Here is a 17670-nt window from a genome sequence, read left to right as displayed (position 1 = left end):
AAATCATCTCCATTTAACCCCAATTCCGCTATAAAAGCATTTTTGGCCGTTTTCAAATGTTAGGTCAGATTTTAAAAATCTGAAAATATTTTTATCGTAAAGATCAGACAATTTTACATAAGAATGACGATTTGCACTTGATAGTTTGACACATTTATGTTGATATAGAATTAAACTAAATAACATGATTGAAGAATCACTTTTGGGCCAATTTTTCCCAAACGCAGAATAAACTGCCTTTCACATACATTTTATTTTAATCAACATAAATGTGTCAAACTATCAAGTGCAAATCGTCATTTTATGTAAATTGTTTGATCTTTACGATAAAAATATTTTCAGATTTTAAATCTGACCTAACATTGAAACAAAAATGCTTTTATAACAATGGTAAATGGACCTAGATGATTTGCGGTGCAATGGCTGGATTCCTGGGACATGTTCACATAAGTAAAGTGCATTTTAGAAGGCCGCAAAAGCCTGCTCTAAATACAGACGAATTTTGGAAAAAATGTTTGGAAAATGGCAAACCGTGCGGTGAATGAAAACATCAATGTTCCTGAACAACACATAACACTGTATTCATGCCAAACCAGCCGCGTTCAATTAAGTCCGATTTTGGGTTCCATTTCGCCCACTGTGCGCTGTTTTTGATTGCTTCGTATTTCATCGGATTTCATTGGATTAAAGAAGATGTCTAAATTTTCGTTATTTCTTTCAGGATTCGATGATTGTTTTATCAAATCCGGATGTGTCGTTCCCCTCTCGCTTAAAAACCTCGATACTTCACAGAAGCTTGACAGAAAATTTGACTCCATCGAGAAATTAAAAAGTGAGATGTGAGCCGGTAACATGGAGTGAATCTTTCCCAGCTGTCATGGAATACTTCACAGAAGCTTGACAGAAAATTTGACTCCATGTTGCACTTTTAATTTCTCGATGTTGCACTTTTAATTTCTCGATACGGTACTATCCATAAACCACGTGGACATTTTTTTGAGAATCTGTTACCCCCCCCCCCCCCTCGTGGACAATTGTCCATACAAAAAAACTTTTTGTATGGATCATGGACAATCGCCATAGCCCCCAAAGGGTCCACGTGGTTTATGGATGGTTTACAGAACAGAAAGCCTGTTAGGAGGAAGGCACCAATCAATGAGGTGGTTTAAGTAACGTATTTTGTTTTAGTTTCTACTATTAAACAATAGGGTTTTCAATCGACGATATCTTGAAAAACATTGATCAGATTTCCAATGTAAAAAAGTGAAACGAATGTAAAATTTTAAATGTATGTCTGTATGATGACCGTTCTCAAATAAGTTCCAGGCTCTCTAGTTTCGATAGTTCCCGTAGTTTTGAAGATACTAAAATATCTGTAACAATAATCTTGGTGTAAAAAGCTCTGGTTGATGTGCACCGTTACAAAAAAATATTTTGAAAAGCACGACTTAATTTTTCAAAGGGGTAAAATCATGTTATTTGGCTCTACGATTGTTCCGAAAAGTTTAACAATAATGACAAACTTTGTATTTTGCTTTATACGCACAATCAAATTTAAAACCAACAAGAACTACATTTTTGTTTTCATGTTTTATCCACCTAAAAACCTAAAATTGATTGTTTGCATAAAAAGTGACTTTTTGTCAGAAAAAGTCACAATTAAGCTTGATAAAGAATGAAAAAATCTTAGAAATTTCACATAAATTGGTAGTTGCTCAGTGGACTCAGGTACTGATTGATTATTTACCCAATTGTTAAATGGTGTTGGTAATTTGACATTTTGAGAACAATTTTAATCGAGAGATAAGAATATTTTACACGTGTTTAATGCTATTATATGCTATACATTTACATTTTATGAATACGAAGCGATGAGTTGTTCCTTTTAATTCCGCTATATATTTTAATATCTTGGCAGATACGTATTTCGTCTACTACTTGAAAACTTCATTAGTGTTCTGTCCTCGATTACATTTATCTTTAAAGAGCTCCAGGAAACTCAAAAGTTCAATGTAAAACAATTCATACCAAATTTATTGTATACGTAACGGGTAATTTTGTACTTTTGAAAAAAGAGAAACACAGAGAAAAAACTCACCTTTTCAACCACAGGCAGGCAGCCAATGTGATACTTTCTATACAAAAAGAGAAAGGTGTAATTCCTGAAAATAAAGAAACAAACAAATTGATTACTTATAAAAAAGAAATTGATTTTTCATAAGAAGGAATTTCTCAAAATTCAAATCAAAATAAATCTTTAAATTTTCACTATGAGCTGCAAACTATATTAAAAAACAAAACAATTTAATGTAATCTATGCATAAAAAGTTGATAAATCTCAGTCAAACTCAATTCCACAATCACAATCACCGCAACAACATCAGCAAATCTCTAGGTGCGCATCCGCACAATCTCCGCGTTCGCCAGCCGCACGATCCGGTTGAAGTCGACGCTGGTGTGGGCGCGCCAAAAGTTGCTCCGCCCCCAGATGACGGCCGGATAGTTGGGGCTCTGCACGCCGTGGAAGACGCGCGCGATCGCCCGCCCACTAAAGTTGTTCTCCGGATAGCGGTGGATCATCGTCCGGATGTCACTCAGGAGTTGCGTGTCTGGCGTGTCGTCCGGCTGGAAAAGAAATTATTTTTATTTAGGAGATTCAAAGTTAATTTGAGGGAAGATCTTACCTCCGGGACCAACTCCACGTCGACGTCCAGGTCGGACTGGAAGTACGTTCGAACGATTTGTTTCAGCTTTTGGGAGGGACCTTCGGTGCCGACGGTTCCACCGGCGGCCAGGTACGTTTGGAACGCTACCGAAGAAAGCGCGTCCGAGATGCTCTGAAGCTGTACGAGTTGGGCCTTTTCCTGGCCTGTCACGCGAGCGAACAGCGAATCCAGAGTTTTGTCCAGCTCGTCATCGTTGAGATCACCGGGAGCCCGCAGACGGAATCCCAAGTCGTAGAAGGTCACGCTGATTGGGGAGCGTTTGCGGACGTTGTTTTCTTGAATGGTATATAGATATTGATTACTTGGACAATCTACTGTCCTGATATCAGGTTTGATCACCTACCAACGGTCCACTCCAGGTTCTTTAGCTGGAACTTGACGACTCCGCTGTCCCACCCGATGGCGGCGGCCACGTCGATGACTGGGAACTCGATGAACGTGGACGAGTCGTGCGAGATGCCTCGCTTCAGATCCAACGCAATGGCCATCGCCAACGGGGGACAGTCCTTGGCGGCCGTTCGCAGCGCCCTCGAACCAGCGTAGGAACTGACCTTGCACATGGTGTAGGCGCGACTCAGCACCTGGATGTAGCGTTCTTCGTGCAGCTCTAGGTAGCACATCAACGTGGCGATGTTCTCCTCCGGAATGTCCAACTGCTGCACGGTGGACTCGATTGAGAAGCACACCTCGTGCCCTGGACAGGTTCGCTGCTGCCTGACTTTCGACTTTGCTATCGTTGAGGGTTCCCCCATCGAATCGTTGAAGTCATCCGTCCAGCTGATATCCTTCAGGGCCTCGATCTCTTTGCGATGTTCTTCGGAGAATTCTCTGAAAAATTAAGCCTCTTTTATTCAAAGAACTTCTTCAACCCGTAACCAGCCTTACTTGTTCTTAAAATTGTTCGCGCAAGCGCACGGCACGAAGATCTTCTGCAGCAACTTCCGGATCACGTGCCGATCGATCGAGTTCGCGTAAATATGTCTCCTCAGCTCGTTCCGATCGCCACCCTTGTTGTCCAGGAACACGTGACAATGCGAAGGCTTCCCATCGCGACCCGCACGACCAACCTCCTGCACGTAACTCTCAAAGTTCCGCGGCATATTGTAATGAATGATCGCCCGGATGTCCGACTTGTTGATACCCATACCAAAAGCGATTGTGGCCACCACGATCCTCAACTCCCGCTCATGAACGCATTCTGAATCGTCCTTCTCCGCGACGACGGCATTCCCGCGTGGTACGGTTCCGCCGTGTAGTTCACCCGCTTCCGCTTCTTCGAAGCCGCCCCCTCTTTGGCCTCACTTTCCCGCTGGGCGTCCTGGAAGCAGGTGCGCAGAAATCCCGAAATCCGTTCGCACTCGTCACGTCGCGTGCAGTACACGATGATCGAGCGCAGGTCGGCAAAGCGTTCGGACTGCAGCAGGTTCAGCAGGGCCGCGTCTCGGTTTGCGTCCCGTGAAACCGTCAGGTTGAGATTGTCCGGCAGCGGGATGTCGCTGATGATGCCGTTCGTGCCGTCCGGGATGCCCAGGTGCTCCACGATGCTGACTCTGGAAGGAGAGTTTTGGAGTATACCAAAGTTGTTTACTGAGCTTAAGTCATTTTAATGAATCCTAACCCTCAATACCGGTCAATACCGGCGCCGTCTCAAGATCTTAAGGTGCTTTTACAAATCCTATTGTTTTGGTGGACCTTGGACTGGTCCGACGAGGCAGAACCGAGGAGAAAGAAAAAGACACGCCGGATAAATTAAAACTAAGCTCGCTTTATTTACGTCCGACTTCTTCGTGTGTTTGATTGCGACTTAACTGCTGTCACGGCGCGCGCCGGGAACTGTCAAATGCACAGGGGTGTGCATTGCCAGTTGGGGGAATAGGGATGGTCAACCGGAACATACTCCCCCGCCTTGAGGCACGAGTGCCTCAACCCAATGTCCGCACGCAGACCCTTCAATACTTTCGCACGTAATTCGCCTCTGCTCTCCCCAGTGTCGCCATCCGGTCGTCTCCCGTCGTTTACGCTTACTCCTTCATCATCGTAGCTTATCTGACTCCGCGGTTCGCCAACCTGAACCTCCTTAACGCTTCGACTCCAAATCTCGCTTGTTGGGCTGTGCATTAGGTGCCACTTGTTCTGCCGCCTCAGCGGGATGTGAATCGCGGCAGGTTCTCTGATGGATGTGATCCGCTTCGACAAGGAGAAACAGGTGTGTATCGGATTTACACCGACCTGCCACTTCGCCTTCTTTGCTTGTAGCTCAGCTTCCCGAATCCCGGCAAGAACGCGGTTCCGGTCCATCGCGTCGACCGACCTGTGCCGGCAGAGAAGTTTTCCTGCCGCAAACGTTACCTCCACGTCCGTTGCTATCCCGTTTGTGTTCGTTGGTTCCTGGCTATCCGTGTTGTTGGTCACTGTTGCAGTTGACTTCGAATCGTCGACCGGAAGTCGCACGATGAAGCGTCCATCCTTGTCCCGTGTGAGCACTGTGGCTGTCTGACCAGAAGGAGTAAGCTGCTGCGGCTTCGGAACCTCCTCCTGATCCCCAAAAGTGAGCAATGATGCTTCAAAATCCAAATCGTCGTGAATCCGCGCTTGGGGAAGATTACCATCGATTCCCTGAAGCGTCTCCGCTGGCACTTCCGCACCATTTCCGTTTCCGGGTTGAGCTTCCGGTTTGTTGTTGTTGTAGGCCGGTTCCTCCTTTGCGTCCCCCGATGACAGCAACCGCTCAGCTTGGTCGAGCATTTCCTCCAAATCCGGCCCTAGCTGATCCTTCATCGTGGCGCGTTGCGTCTCGAGAAACAACTGCATCGCATCTCGGATGTCGCGTTCGTTGTCAATGGGTTTGTTTCCGTCTGTCCGGAAACCCGATTTTACCGGTTTGTTGGCCGTAACGTATTCCTCAAGGATGTTCATCGCGCTGTAGTAGGACTCGTTGAACTCTTCCCGATAGTCGTGCAGCGCTTCCGGGTTCTCCTCCTCCTCCTCGATGGCCGTCTGCGTTCGCCGGAAGTTTCCAGCAAGCTCCCGGAGAAGGTTGAGCCGATCCTGGGCCTCGCCAACGGTCGCTTTCCGCCCGGCCAGGTTCTCAGCTGCCGCCAACTCCCCTCTCACTCGCACCATGTTTGCGTTCCGAATTTGGACCAGTTTTTCCATGTCCACCGATTCGCGACAAAAACTATCCGGACTCCGAAGGACCATGTTTTGGTGGACCTTGGACTGGTCCGACGAGGCAGAACCGAGGAAAAGAAAAGACACGCCGGATAAATTAAAACTAAGCTCGCTTTATTTACGTCCGACTTCTTCGTGTGTTTGATTGCGACTTAACTGCTGTCACGGCGCGCGCCGGGAACTGTCAAATGCACAGGGGTGTGCATTGCCAGTTGGGGGAATAGGGATGGTCAACCGGAACACCTATGTTTATTCTTTTCGTATCAATCAGATTGAAGAATTGTTCAATTATTTAGTTTATGGTATTGGAATCATTTGCTATTCCAGACGCATATGATTGCATAGGGTTAAACCGCGCAAAAATTAGCGTTACTTTTGATCATATTTACCAGATGCGTCCGTCAGAGCAAAGCGATTGCCAGTGAACGCACACAAAGTGGAAACGAACGAATCGAGCTCGACACTCAAGTAAGGTTAAGCTTAGGGTAAGCCGCATGATTTTACTCTGTAGAACTTGCATCCTTTTAAGTTGCCGTTGTGTAGCCAAGAATAAGACTGATGAACAGTAGCTACGTCCAAAAATAATTTACCGCAAGACTTACCTTGTTTGCACGGTGGCCGTCGCCGTCAGTCCAAGAATTGTTTTCACTCCCAGCTTTTCCTTGAGAACCTGCAACAAAATAGAAAATCAGTAACGATCACTCGATCCATTTTCCAGCCCAACTCACCCTGCAGATCATCAGATAGCTCGGCCGGAAGTTGTGACTCCACTGGGACACGCAATGCGCCTCATCGATACAGGCGAACGCAATCGGCGGCAGCTGCTTCAGCAGCGACCCAAATCCGGTGGATTTCTCCCCGGAAACGACCGCCTCCGGGGAAATCAGCAGCACGTCCAGCTCGCCGGCCGTGATCGCGGCCATCGTTCGCTCGCGGACTCTGTTTTTTTTTCGGGGAAGGGAGATCGTTAGAAGTTGATTGTTAGTGATCCTGATGGGGTAACCTACTTCGGTGTCTGGTTCGTGTGCAGACACTGGGCGTTCAGGAAGTTCGGCACGCCGTGCACCTGGTCCTCCATCAGCGATACAAGCGGAGAGATGACCAGCGTGACGCAGTTCTGGCGCTTCCGGAGGAGATATGCGGGGAGTTGGTAGCAGAGGGACTTTCCGGAGCCCGTGCTCAGCGTGACCAGGGTGGACATTCCGCAGAGTACGCGCATCACGGCTCGCTCCTGGCCGGCGCGGAAGTCGGCGTGGCCGAACTGCTTCAGCGCGTCAAACACTTCCGGTGGGGTCGGCGGAAGTGAACCGTCTGGGAGGAGCTGGTACAGGGATTGGGACTGATCTTTGTTGCCCACGGTGTACTCCAGGATGCCGGACTTTTTCAAAAAGTCCGCCGGAATGGCGTGGCCAATGTAGCTGGCAGGAAGTTGTTCCGGTTGGGAGGGTTCCTCCGGAACATCTTCGTACTCGTCGTCCACTTCTTCCGGTTGATCGGTTGGTTCTGCTTTGCTGGTTGATGGTTCACCTTCTTCTTTCCACAGTGGATTCGCTACCGCTGGCAGGTTCTGCATCTTATTCGAGTGAACCACCAAGGTTTTGCCTTGGCCATCGATTCGGCCTCTTCCAAAGTCGGGAAGGGCGATTCTTCCTCTCCTTCAGCTCCGAGCGGAAGCAGCTGCTCTCCTTTGACCTTACACTGCCGTGCCATGTGACCAACTCCACCGCACTGGAAACAGGTCAGCACTCCTCCGTCGCAACCTCCCATGTCCATCTCGGGTCCGCTCAACGCCGCAGCCTTCTTCTGCTTCCACAGAGACTTCTTGTACTTGCTGAAGTTGATCGTTTTCTTGCCTTTCACGAAGACCTTCTTCCGCAGATCAACCCGGACGAAGTTCTCGTTCAATTTCCCGGCCGCCACTTTTTTCCTCATGGCAGCTTCCTTACTGGTCACGACCTCTTCGCCTTTAACCTTGGTAGGAACCGCAGACTTTCCCGTTGGAATTCCCTGAATGAAGCTTTCCACGGCCTGCGTGCTCTTCTTCAGCTCTCCGAGATCGATCCTCGGCGCATTGTTCAAGCTATCGATTCCAAACTCCAGCACGTACTCGTTGAACTCTTCCTCTTTGGGCTCCTCCTCCTCCGGCGGAGGTGCCTTCCCCTTTGCCTTCACCTGCCGAACAGGCCTCTTCTTGCCCTTGCCAGTATTTCCACCAATCCTCGGCGCTGCCGACTCTTTTCGCCGCACTTCCCGAGCGTCGCTTCCGCCCAGTAGTCGGCGAAGTTGTCACCGCCTTAGCTCTCGACTTCCTCGGCGCTTTAACCTCCTTCTTTGGCTTCTGCTTCTCTTCCGGAACTTCCATCGAAACATCCTCAGCGCTCTCTTCGTGTTCCTCCTTCTTGCCATCGTTAAAGTCCGGATCCTTGTCACTGTCGTCAAAGTCTTCGTACGGATCCTTGTCCTCCTCACCCTCGCCCTCCACACTCTGCTTGTAGTTCGCCTTGCGACCTCGCGTCGGTATCTTTCTCGCTGGTACCTTAACCGGTTGCGCTTTCTTGACAACCTTCTTCGCCTTCGGCGCCACAGCCTTCCTGACACGCTTCGCTTTCGGCTCCTCTTCAGCCTCGACCTTAGCGACCTTCGCCGGATCAAGGTTCTCAAGCTCCTTCACCGTTTTGTCGACCGCTTTGGGAACTTCCTTCGCTTCAACCTTCGACACGGAGTTCACGCTGGTAAACACCTTGCGCTTCTTGACCACGTGCCGTACCGCGCTCGTGTTGAGCGAACCCCCGCCCACCGATTCGTCTTCGCTATTCTCCACCACACCGTCCGAATCGGACTGGACCGGTGCAGCGTACGCGGTGTTCTGCACTGTTACGGTTTCTCTTGCCGGCGCTTCCGCCACAAACGAACTCATGCTAAGGGCGGACATTCCGAAGCTGGTCGAGGTGTCGACTGGGGTTGCGATCGCTGGAGGCTCCACTATCGGAGGTATGGCGATGTTCCTCAGGCCGTACCTGACAGGTTGCGGAGTTGCGCTGGGCGTTTGTCCAGATTGACCTGTTTGACGGTTCAACCAACCCTGATCCAGCTGGTTCACCACCTCCTTCGGTTGCTGGTTCAACGTCGGAGCCTGTATCGGTGAGGTTTCCTCGACCTGTTTGGACTTTTCGTTCAGCAACGTCTCCAAATCCGGAAGTGTGTCCTTCCAGCTCGAACCGCTCGAGCTGTTCAACGCAGAAGTCGAAGCAAACGAACTGCTCGACAGTCTGCTGGAGAGCGACTTGCGCGGATTCCGCTTCGGAACCACAGTCGAAGCGTCCATCATCAGCTTGTTCATGACCTTCGGTTTCGGTTTCACCAACACATTTCCAACCTTCGACTCCTTCTCCACTACCGACTTCTTTCTATTAAGCTCCTTCCCCCAAGCCTTAGCGTTCAGCTCCGATTCCTCTTCCGCCACAAACTCCGTAACCTTTCCTTCGATCTGGTCCGTCAGCAAAGCGCTGATCGACACGTTGGAATCCCGCAGTTCGCTCAGGTTGGAGAAACTGCCCGTGAAGGAGCAGTCCTGGGACAGCGTAGATTCCACCTGGGACACCAGCGAGCTGTCAAAGTCGTCATCGTCGTCCAGGGCGTCCTGCAGCGTGTCCTCCAGCAGGGACGTCTTGAGCTTGTAGTACATCTTGTACGACGCGCGCACATCCACCGGGGAGTCGCGAATGTCGTGCTGAGAGGGAAATGCGGTTGGAAATGGGTTTAAAAATTAATTAAAAATATTTTTTAGGCTTTTATTTAACATCATTTTAGGGTTTTAGTCTGAAACAGCCGTGGCTGACTGGTTGCGGTGTTCGCTTTGTAAGCAAATGGTTCTGGGTTCGATTCCCATCTGCTCTAAACGAGAAAGTGAAGGACAAAGAAACTTGAACGCTGGATATGAACGTAAAATCAAAGTAGCTTAAGGCGGGGTTCGATCCCCCGTCCTTTGGGATGGTAAGCAAAAATGCTAACCACCAGGCCATGGAGACTTGGTGAACTTAAACTGGAATTAGGTATAATGTTAAAGAGAGCGAGTTGTTGCTAAACCATCAAACAGTGTGCAGGGAATTTGTGGTTGCAATGAAAAAATAGTTCGTTAAAAACAATAAAATGTTAGCTTTTCGCTTTTGAAATTATCAAAGTATGTATTTGGAATTTAATTGTTTTACATTCATATGATGGCATATGGTTGTCTTTACACAAAGTCACTGAAAAAAAGGATAAAACATGAACACCTTTCAAACCTGAAATGTTCCTTTTGATTAAGAATTCAGATCACTGGATAACTTTTTTTAAAATCAATCAAATTAGGAAATAATTATTTTTTAAGTATGTTCTGATTTTCCTTTAAAAAAATGTTTAAATTGAGTTTTGTTACTACACTGAAACCCCGATAGTATCAAGATTTTGAAGCGATTTTTTACGAATGGTACACGCCCGAAATGTCAAAATCACGCAGTGGTACCAACATTACAAAAATAAAAGTGTGCCGTTGGCTAATGCACGAAGTGATTTGTTTACCTTTTTTTGGCACCCTCCACAAACGTCAAACCATACAAAATTGCTGCCGAATCTTTTCCGGGAGAGATCCGGAAAATATCCGGCAGCAATTTAATTGGCAGAACACGTCTTGCATGGGGCAACGAACAGAATAAGAATGATTTATTCAACAAATTACATTATGTCAATATCAAGTCAAGGCATACTTATGCGTATCCTAAACAAATTTGCATTGAGCTGACGTTTGCTGGAGGGCCGAAAAGTTTGGTAATGTTTTGCTGGCAAAAGACAATGGCATGACTGCCACACTTTTTTTCTTCTAATGTTGGTAACACTGCGCGATTTTGACATTTCGGGCGTGCACCATTCGTAACGCCATCTTCGCTTAAAAATCTGGATATGCTAATTTACTTTATTTTACTCCTGACAAAACCGTGGGACAAAACCTTTCACTTGTACATTTCTGAAGAATCTTTTTTTTGTGCAATGTTATTCACATTTTGTAATGGCTGTTTGTTTAAGTTTTCTCTCTGAATTAATTTTAAATTAAAGTTCACATGTGTTAACCCTCGATGACTAGAGCTTTTCGTTGTACTCGATTTTGACAAACTTTGTTTCTTTTTTTTAATTTTTTGATATGGTTTAGTGGATCGAAGTGCTAACTTTTTAGCTACCAAATAGTTATCCTTAATGTTTTGAAAATACTTGTAAGTAACTCTTGAAAAAAAATTTAAAATAATTTTAAATTGCAAAATTTCCGATTATCCGAAAATTTCTCAATTTTATTTCTTAACATTAATATATATATAAAACCCTATTTACACTTGGCCTATGCACATTTGTGATGAAACATGTAAATTTAAAGTTTGACAGGAACCTAGTACTACGTTTTGTTCAAAAACTCATGCCAAACATTTTGCTACAAAAAGCTCATGAAAAGATGATTTCTATAAAAAGTTATATAACAAATACTATTACGAAAATAAAAAAGGCGCAAAAAAAGTATGTACACCTTTCAAAAAATTAACATAAATAATGTTATTTGTTGACAACTCACCATAAATCCAGTCTCCCAACTCCAAATAGGCATACTTGACTGATTAAAAAAAGAATTTGGATTGAATATAAAGTTTACTAACTACTTAGTATAAAAGTTTATATAACTCTGGAAATTCTATATAAAACTTATCTAAACTTAATTTTGCAAACTTTTAATTCAACTAAATGTCAATATATTACCATATAATTGCTAAATAAACATTTTGGAGTGGGTATAACACCGTTTTGGGGGTATTTGTATCGATAGAATAGATTTTTCGTTGGAATTTCGTACCAACCCGGAATTACGTCGTCGGAAAATCCGCTGGCATCCGAACCGGTCCACGATTCACAAGTCAACCTATGTGGAATCGGAAAGGGCATAAAATTTCCGATCTTTTGATACCCAAACATCTACGTTTTCTTTAAAACCTACGTTTTTAAATACCTGGGCAAAAAGTAAGTTTGATCCACGAGAACAAAAATTACGAAATTCCATACATTTTTGCGAGGTTGCTCAAACGAAACCATAACAACGCTTTTGCTTAGGTATTTAAAAACGTAGGTTCAAAAACCTAGATGTTTGGGTATCAAGATCAAAAACTTGCCCTTTCAATTCCACATAGTGTTGAATCATGGTGAACTGAATGCCAGCGAATTTTCCGACGACGCCGTTCGGTACAAATTCAACAAATCTATCGATACAAATACCCCAAAATATACCCACTCCAAAATGTTTATTTAGCAATTATATGTTGACATTTAATTAAATTGAAAGTTGCAAAATTAAGTTAGATAAGTTTTATATAGAATTTCAGGTTATATAAACACATACTAAGTAGTTAGTAAACTTTATATTCAATCCAAATTTTAATCAGTCAAGGATGCTATTTGGAAGTTGAGGAAGACTGTTCCTGTTGATTTGTCAACAAATAACATATTTATTTAATTTCGAAGGTGTACAAACTTTTGCACCTTTTTATTTTCGTAATAGTATTTGTTATATAACTTTTATGAAATCATCTTTTCATGAGCTTTTTGTAACAAAATGTTTGGTGAACAAAACGTAGTACTAGGTTCCTGTCAAACTTTAAATTTTTTACATGTTTCATCACAAAATGTGCATAGTGCCCAAGGGGTGTAAATACTTTTTTTACATACTGTACATGAACGACCCTTACTTGCTGAGATGTGGCCTTGAGAAGGAAATTACAAAAAAAGCTAAGTTTTTTGTGGATTGAAAGTTACTTAACATGGCCTACCAAACATGATTTTGTTTTATGCTTAAAAAATACATCTTTGCAAACTCAAAGATTTATTTATTAAAAGTAAATACACTATGTTGCTAAAAAGCAAGAGAAAATCTCTTTAAAAAGAAAAATTTTCTCAAAAGTTTTTAAACCTCTTTTGATCGGTGCCTGGGGGGGGGTGTGGGTTTGAATTTACAAAGAATGTATAAAAATCAGGGTTGTTACGGACGGCGCGGATCGCGCGGATGGCGCGTATCGCGCGGATCTGGCGCGAATTTGCTGGCTAATTTTGCTCAGGCGCGGATTTCGCGCGGATAGAAATTTTGATAAACAAGATAATTGAGAACTCTTTCTAATTACAAAGGAAAATATTATTAGGAATTAAATAAATTCAATTTTTTCGTTGAGTGCGAAAACATCAATTTCTAAGAAGTTGTTTATAAAGAAAATTTTCTTCTAAAAATTATTGATGTTTTTTTTTTCTTAATACGAAACTTTAAAATAATCTTCAAGGAGCGATTTTTTTAATGCATTCAGATTTGTTATATAAATTTAACATAACATTATAACTCATTATTTTTAAAACATCCGCTTAACAATTCAAATAAATACCAAATTTAATAAAATCAAAATAACAAAATTTGAAAAATTACAGAATTTTAAAAATTTGAAGCTGTGAAACTTTTTAGATTTTTTATGCTTTTTCAATATAAAAATTTAAATTTTTAATTTTTGGTTTATTGAAAAAAATAAATTTCGGTTACCACTCTGATTCAGGTAGAATTGATTCTACTTTCTACTCCCAATTATCACAACATGACGAAATCCACTTAGAAATCTGCTAAAATCTCCGTCTAAAAGCGAAATGTAATGTTAAAATAAAAAAATAAGGAATCTGGAATTCAACAATTTGAAATTTCAGAATTTACATATTCAAATAAAAAAAATAGAATTCATAATTTGAAATTGTCAAACTTACAGACTCAAAAAACGTAAAAAAGTACGAATTATTTAATTGAAAAATTTCGAAAATATTACTATGGATTTTTTTTTTGTTAAAATTTTAATTTTTGAGGAAAGTTCTTGAGTTATCAAAATGTTAAATTATTAAATTATTATATTATTAAATTATTAAATTATTAAATTATTAAATTATTAAATTATTAAATTATTAAATTATTAAATTATTAAATTATTAAATTATTAAATTATTAAATTATTAAATTATTAAATTATTAAATTATTAAATTATTAAATTATTAAATTATTAAATTATTAAATTATTAAATTATTAAATTATTAAATTATTAAATTATTAAATTATTAAATTATTAAATTATTAAATTATTAAATTATTAAATTATTAAATTATTAAATTATTAAATTATTAAATTATTAAATTATTAAATTATTAAATTATTAAATTATTAAATTATTAAATTATTAAATTATTAAATTATTAAATTATTAAATTATTAAATTATTAAATTATTAAATTATTAAATTATTAAATTATTAAATTATTAAATTATAAAATTATAAAATTATAAAATTATAAAATTATAAAATTATTAAATTATTAAATTGTTAAATTATTCAATTATTAAATAATTAAATTATTAAATTATTAAATTATTAAATTATTAAATTATTAAATTATTAAATTATTAAATTATTAAATTATTCAATTATTAAATTATTAAATTATTAAATTATTAAATTATTAAATTATTAAATTATTAAATTATTAAATTATTAAATTATTAAATTATTAAATTATTAAATTATTAAATTATTAAATTATTAAATTATTAAATTATTAAATTATTAAATTATTAAATTAATAAATTAATAAATTATTAAATTATTAAATTATTATATTATTAAATAATTAAATTATTAAATTATTAAATTATTAAATTATTAAATTATTAAATTATTAAATTATTAAATTATTAAATTATTAAATTATTAAATTATTAAGTTATTAAATTATTAAATTATTAAATTATTAAATTATTAAATTATTAAATTATTAAATTATTAAATTATTAAATTATTAAATTATTAAATTATTAAATTATTAAATTATTAAATTATTAAATTATTAAATTATTCAATTATTAAATTATTAAATTATTAAATTATTAAATTATTAAATTATTAAATTATTAAATTATTAAATTATTAAATTATTAAATTATTAAATTATTAAATTATTAAATTATTAAATTATTAAATTATTAAATTATTAAATTATTAAATTATTAAATTATTAAATTATTAAATTATTAAATTATTAAATTATTAAATTATTAAATTATTAAATTATTAAATTATTAAATTATTAAATTATTAAATTATTAAATTATTAAATTATTAAATTATTAAATTATTAAATTATTAAATTATTAAATTATTAAATTATTAAATTATTAAATTATTAAATTATTAAATTATTAAATTATTAAATTATTAAATTATTAAATTATTAAATTATTAAATTATTAAATTATTAAATTATTAAATTATTAAATTCTTAAATTCTTAAATTCTTAAATTCTTAAATTCTTAAATTCTTAAATTCTTAAATTCTTAAATTCTTAAATTCTTAAATTCTTAAATTCTTAAATTCTTAAATTCTTAAATTCTTAAATTCTTAAATTCTTAAATTCTTAAATTATTAAATTATTAAATTATTAAATTATTAAATTATTAAATTATTAAATTATTAAATTATTAAATTATTAAATTATTAAATTATTAAATTATTAAATTATTAAATTATTAAATTATTAAATTATTAAATTATTAAATTATTAAATTATTAAATTATTCAATTATTAAATTATTAAATTATTAAATTATTAAATTATTAAATTATTAAATTATTAAATTATTAAATTATTAAATTATTAAATTATTAAATTATTAAATTATTAAATTATTAAATTATTAAATTATTAAATTATTAAATTATTAAATTATTAAATTATTAAATTATTAAATTATTAAATTATTAAATTATTAAATTATTAAATTATTAAATTATTAAATTATTAAATTATTAAATTATTAAATTATTAAATTATTAAATTATTAAATTATTAAATTATTAAATTATTAAATTATTAAATTATTAAATTATTAAATTATTAAATTATTAAATTATTAAATTATTAAATTATTAAATTATTAAATTATTAAATTATTAAATTATTAAATTATTAAATTATTAAATTATTAAATTATTAAATTATTAAATTATTAAATTATTAAATTATTAAATTATTAAATTATTAAATTATTAAATTATTAAATTATTAAATTATTAAATTATTAAATTATTAAATTATTAAATTATTAAATTATTAAATTATTAAATTATTAAATCATGAAATTATTAAATTATTAAGTTATTAAGTTATTAAATTATTAAATTTTTCAATTATTTTTTTGCCATTTTTTTAGTTCGGATCATTTTTGGAGTCATATTTTAGTTTAGAGAAATTTAGAGAAGAAAATAATAAAAATTTCGTGTTTCGATTTTCCAGAGTAAAGTTTTGGCGAGAATTATCAAGTACTAAATCCCTAGATTTTATAATTTGGTGATTTATTTTATGATTTTAAATTTTTGAATTTAAAAGTTTTTCCTAAATTTGTTTTTAAAGCAACGATATTTAAAGTGTTGCAAATGTTCAGAAAAAGGCAAAAAAGGTTCCATTTGGTACAGGTGGGATATGAATCCACAACTGATCAACGGTAAAAATCCAATGCCTTCTGTATTACATATTCTTTTTTCGTTTAAAATTTCATTCATTATGTTACTCTCTTCTATGTTAGTCGCGATTTTTTTAATATGGCGCGGATTTCGCGCGGATTGGGTTTTGGGGTCGGCGCGGATTTTTTCTCGACTTTTCCGTAACAACCCTGAAAAATCAATAATTTGATTGAAATAAAAAATAGCGTAAGACATATTTGATTGCTAAAACGAATGTTTCAAGTTAGACCCCTGATTCTAACAGGTTGAGCATTAAAGTATTAACAAAAATTGAACTTGTGTGGGTGTGTGGTATTTGTACTTGTCTAATAAAACAAAAAAAAAGTTACCACTTCCATACAAACAATAAATGTATTTTACGCCAAGGTTTACACTTTTGATGAGCGCAAGAAAGACCAAGCTAATTTTGGTTATTCAGTCTTTTGATTGTATTTTCTAAAGGTTTTTTTTATTGCACTTTTATAGAAAATATGTTTTTTTTTGTTGTAAAAAATGGTATGCAATTATATTAATACAATAATTGTATTTATAAAAAATAAGAAAAAACATGGAGAATATACTACACTTGTTACTGAAATTATTCAAATATTGTGATAATTATGGATCCTTTGTAATTTCCTAAAGTGTCTTCCTTGACCTGAGTCACAACTAACAAAACTAAACATCGTGTTCAATGAATAATCAACATATTACAAATTAATTAATATATAGTGGGCGACCTACAGGAGCGAATGACCCATAGTGTTAAAGTTCCCCAAAATAAAAATTAACAACAACAAAGTTTGCGACCAATATATTATATCGTGATAATGGTTTTAAAATAGCTCAATAAATAAAATTTTACACATAAAATTTAGGAAATCAACACAACAAAAACATACCTTAGAAGGGATTCGTCCATTCTTCTTGCGAAACTCCTTCTCCCACAGTTTGACTTTGTACTTGTACTTATGATACTTGGTGCGAAACACCGGATCCTCCATGCTCAATCACTTTATTAGACTAAAAACCACTTAAGTTTTAGCAACATTCACTTTTAATAGATTTTTCTCACTTTCCCATCCGTGCCACGATCGCAATGGTCTTCGCTGAACGAAAATTTCGCGCGCTCTCCAACCAAAACAAAACACGCGAGGGATCGCCCACTGCAAGACCTGTCAGCTGT

At 37.1% G+C, this 17670-nt stretch overlaps 1 protein-coding gene across 1 annotated transcript; it reads right to left on the bottom strand.

The window, feature by feature from the left end:
* Positions 1-2256: 2256 nt before the first annotated feature.
* LOC6039422 (ATP-dependent DNA helicase Q4) lies at positions 2257-17632 on the bottom strand. The gene is given in 11 exon segments (XM_038260465.1): positions 2257-2625; positions 2685-3001; positions 3070-3554; positions 3612-3906; positions 3909-4276; positions 6500-6567; positions 6626-6836; positions 6905-7496; positions 7499-8138; positions 8140-9627; positions 17387-17632. Coding segments are annotated over 11 exon segments (4800 nt in total). The 5' UTR covers positions 17489-17632; the 3' UTR covers positions 2257-2391.
* Between the last annotated feature and the right edge of the window lie 38 nt (positions 17633-17670).

Source organism: Culex quinquefasciatus, chromosome 3 (genome assembly GCF_015732765.1).
Source record: "Culex quinquefasciatus strain JHB chromosome 3, VPISU_Cqui_1.0_pri_paternal, whole genome shotgun sequence".
NCBI classification, from domain to species: Eukaryota; Metazoa; Arthropoda; class Insecta; order Diptera; family Culicidae; genus Culex; species Culex quinquefasciatus.
The sequence above is the reverse complement of the archived record's forward strand: the minus strand, read 5'-3'. Positions and strand labels throughout refer to the sequence as shown.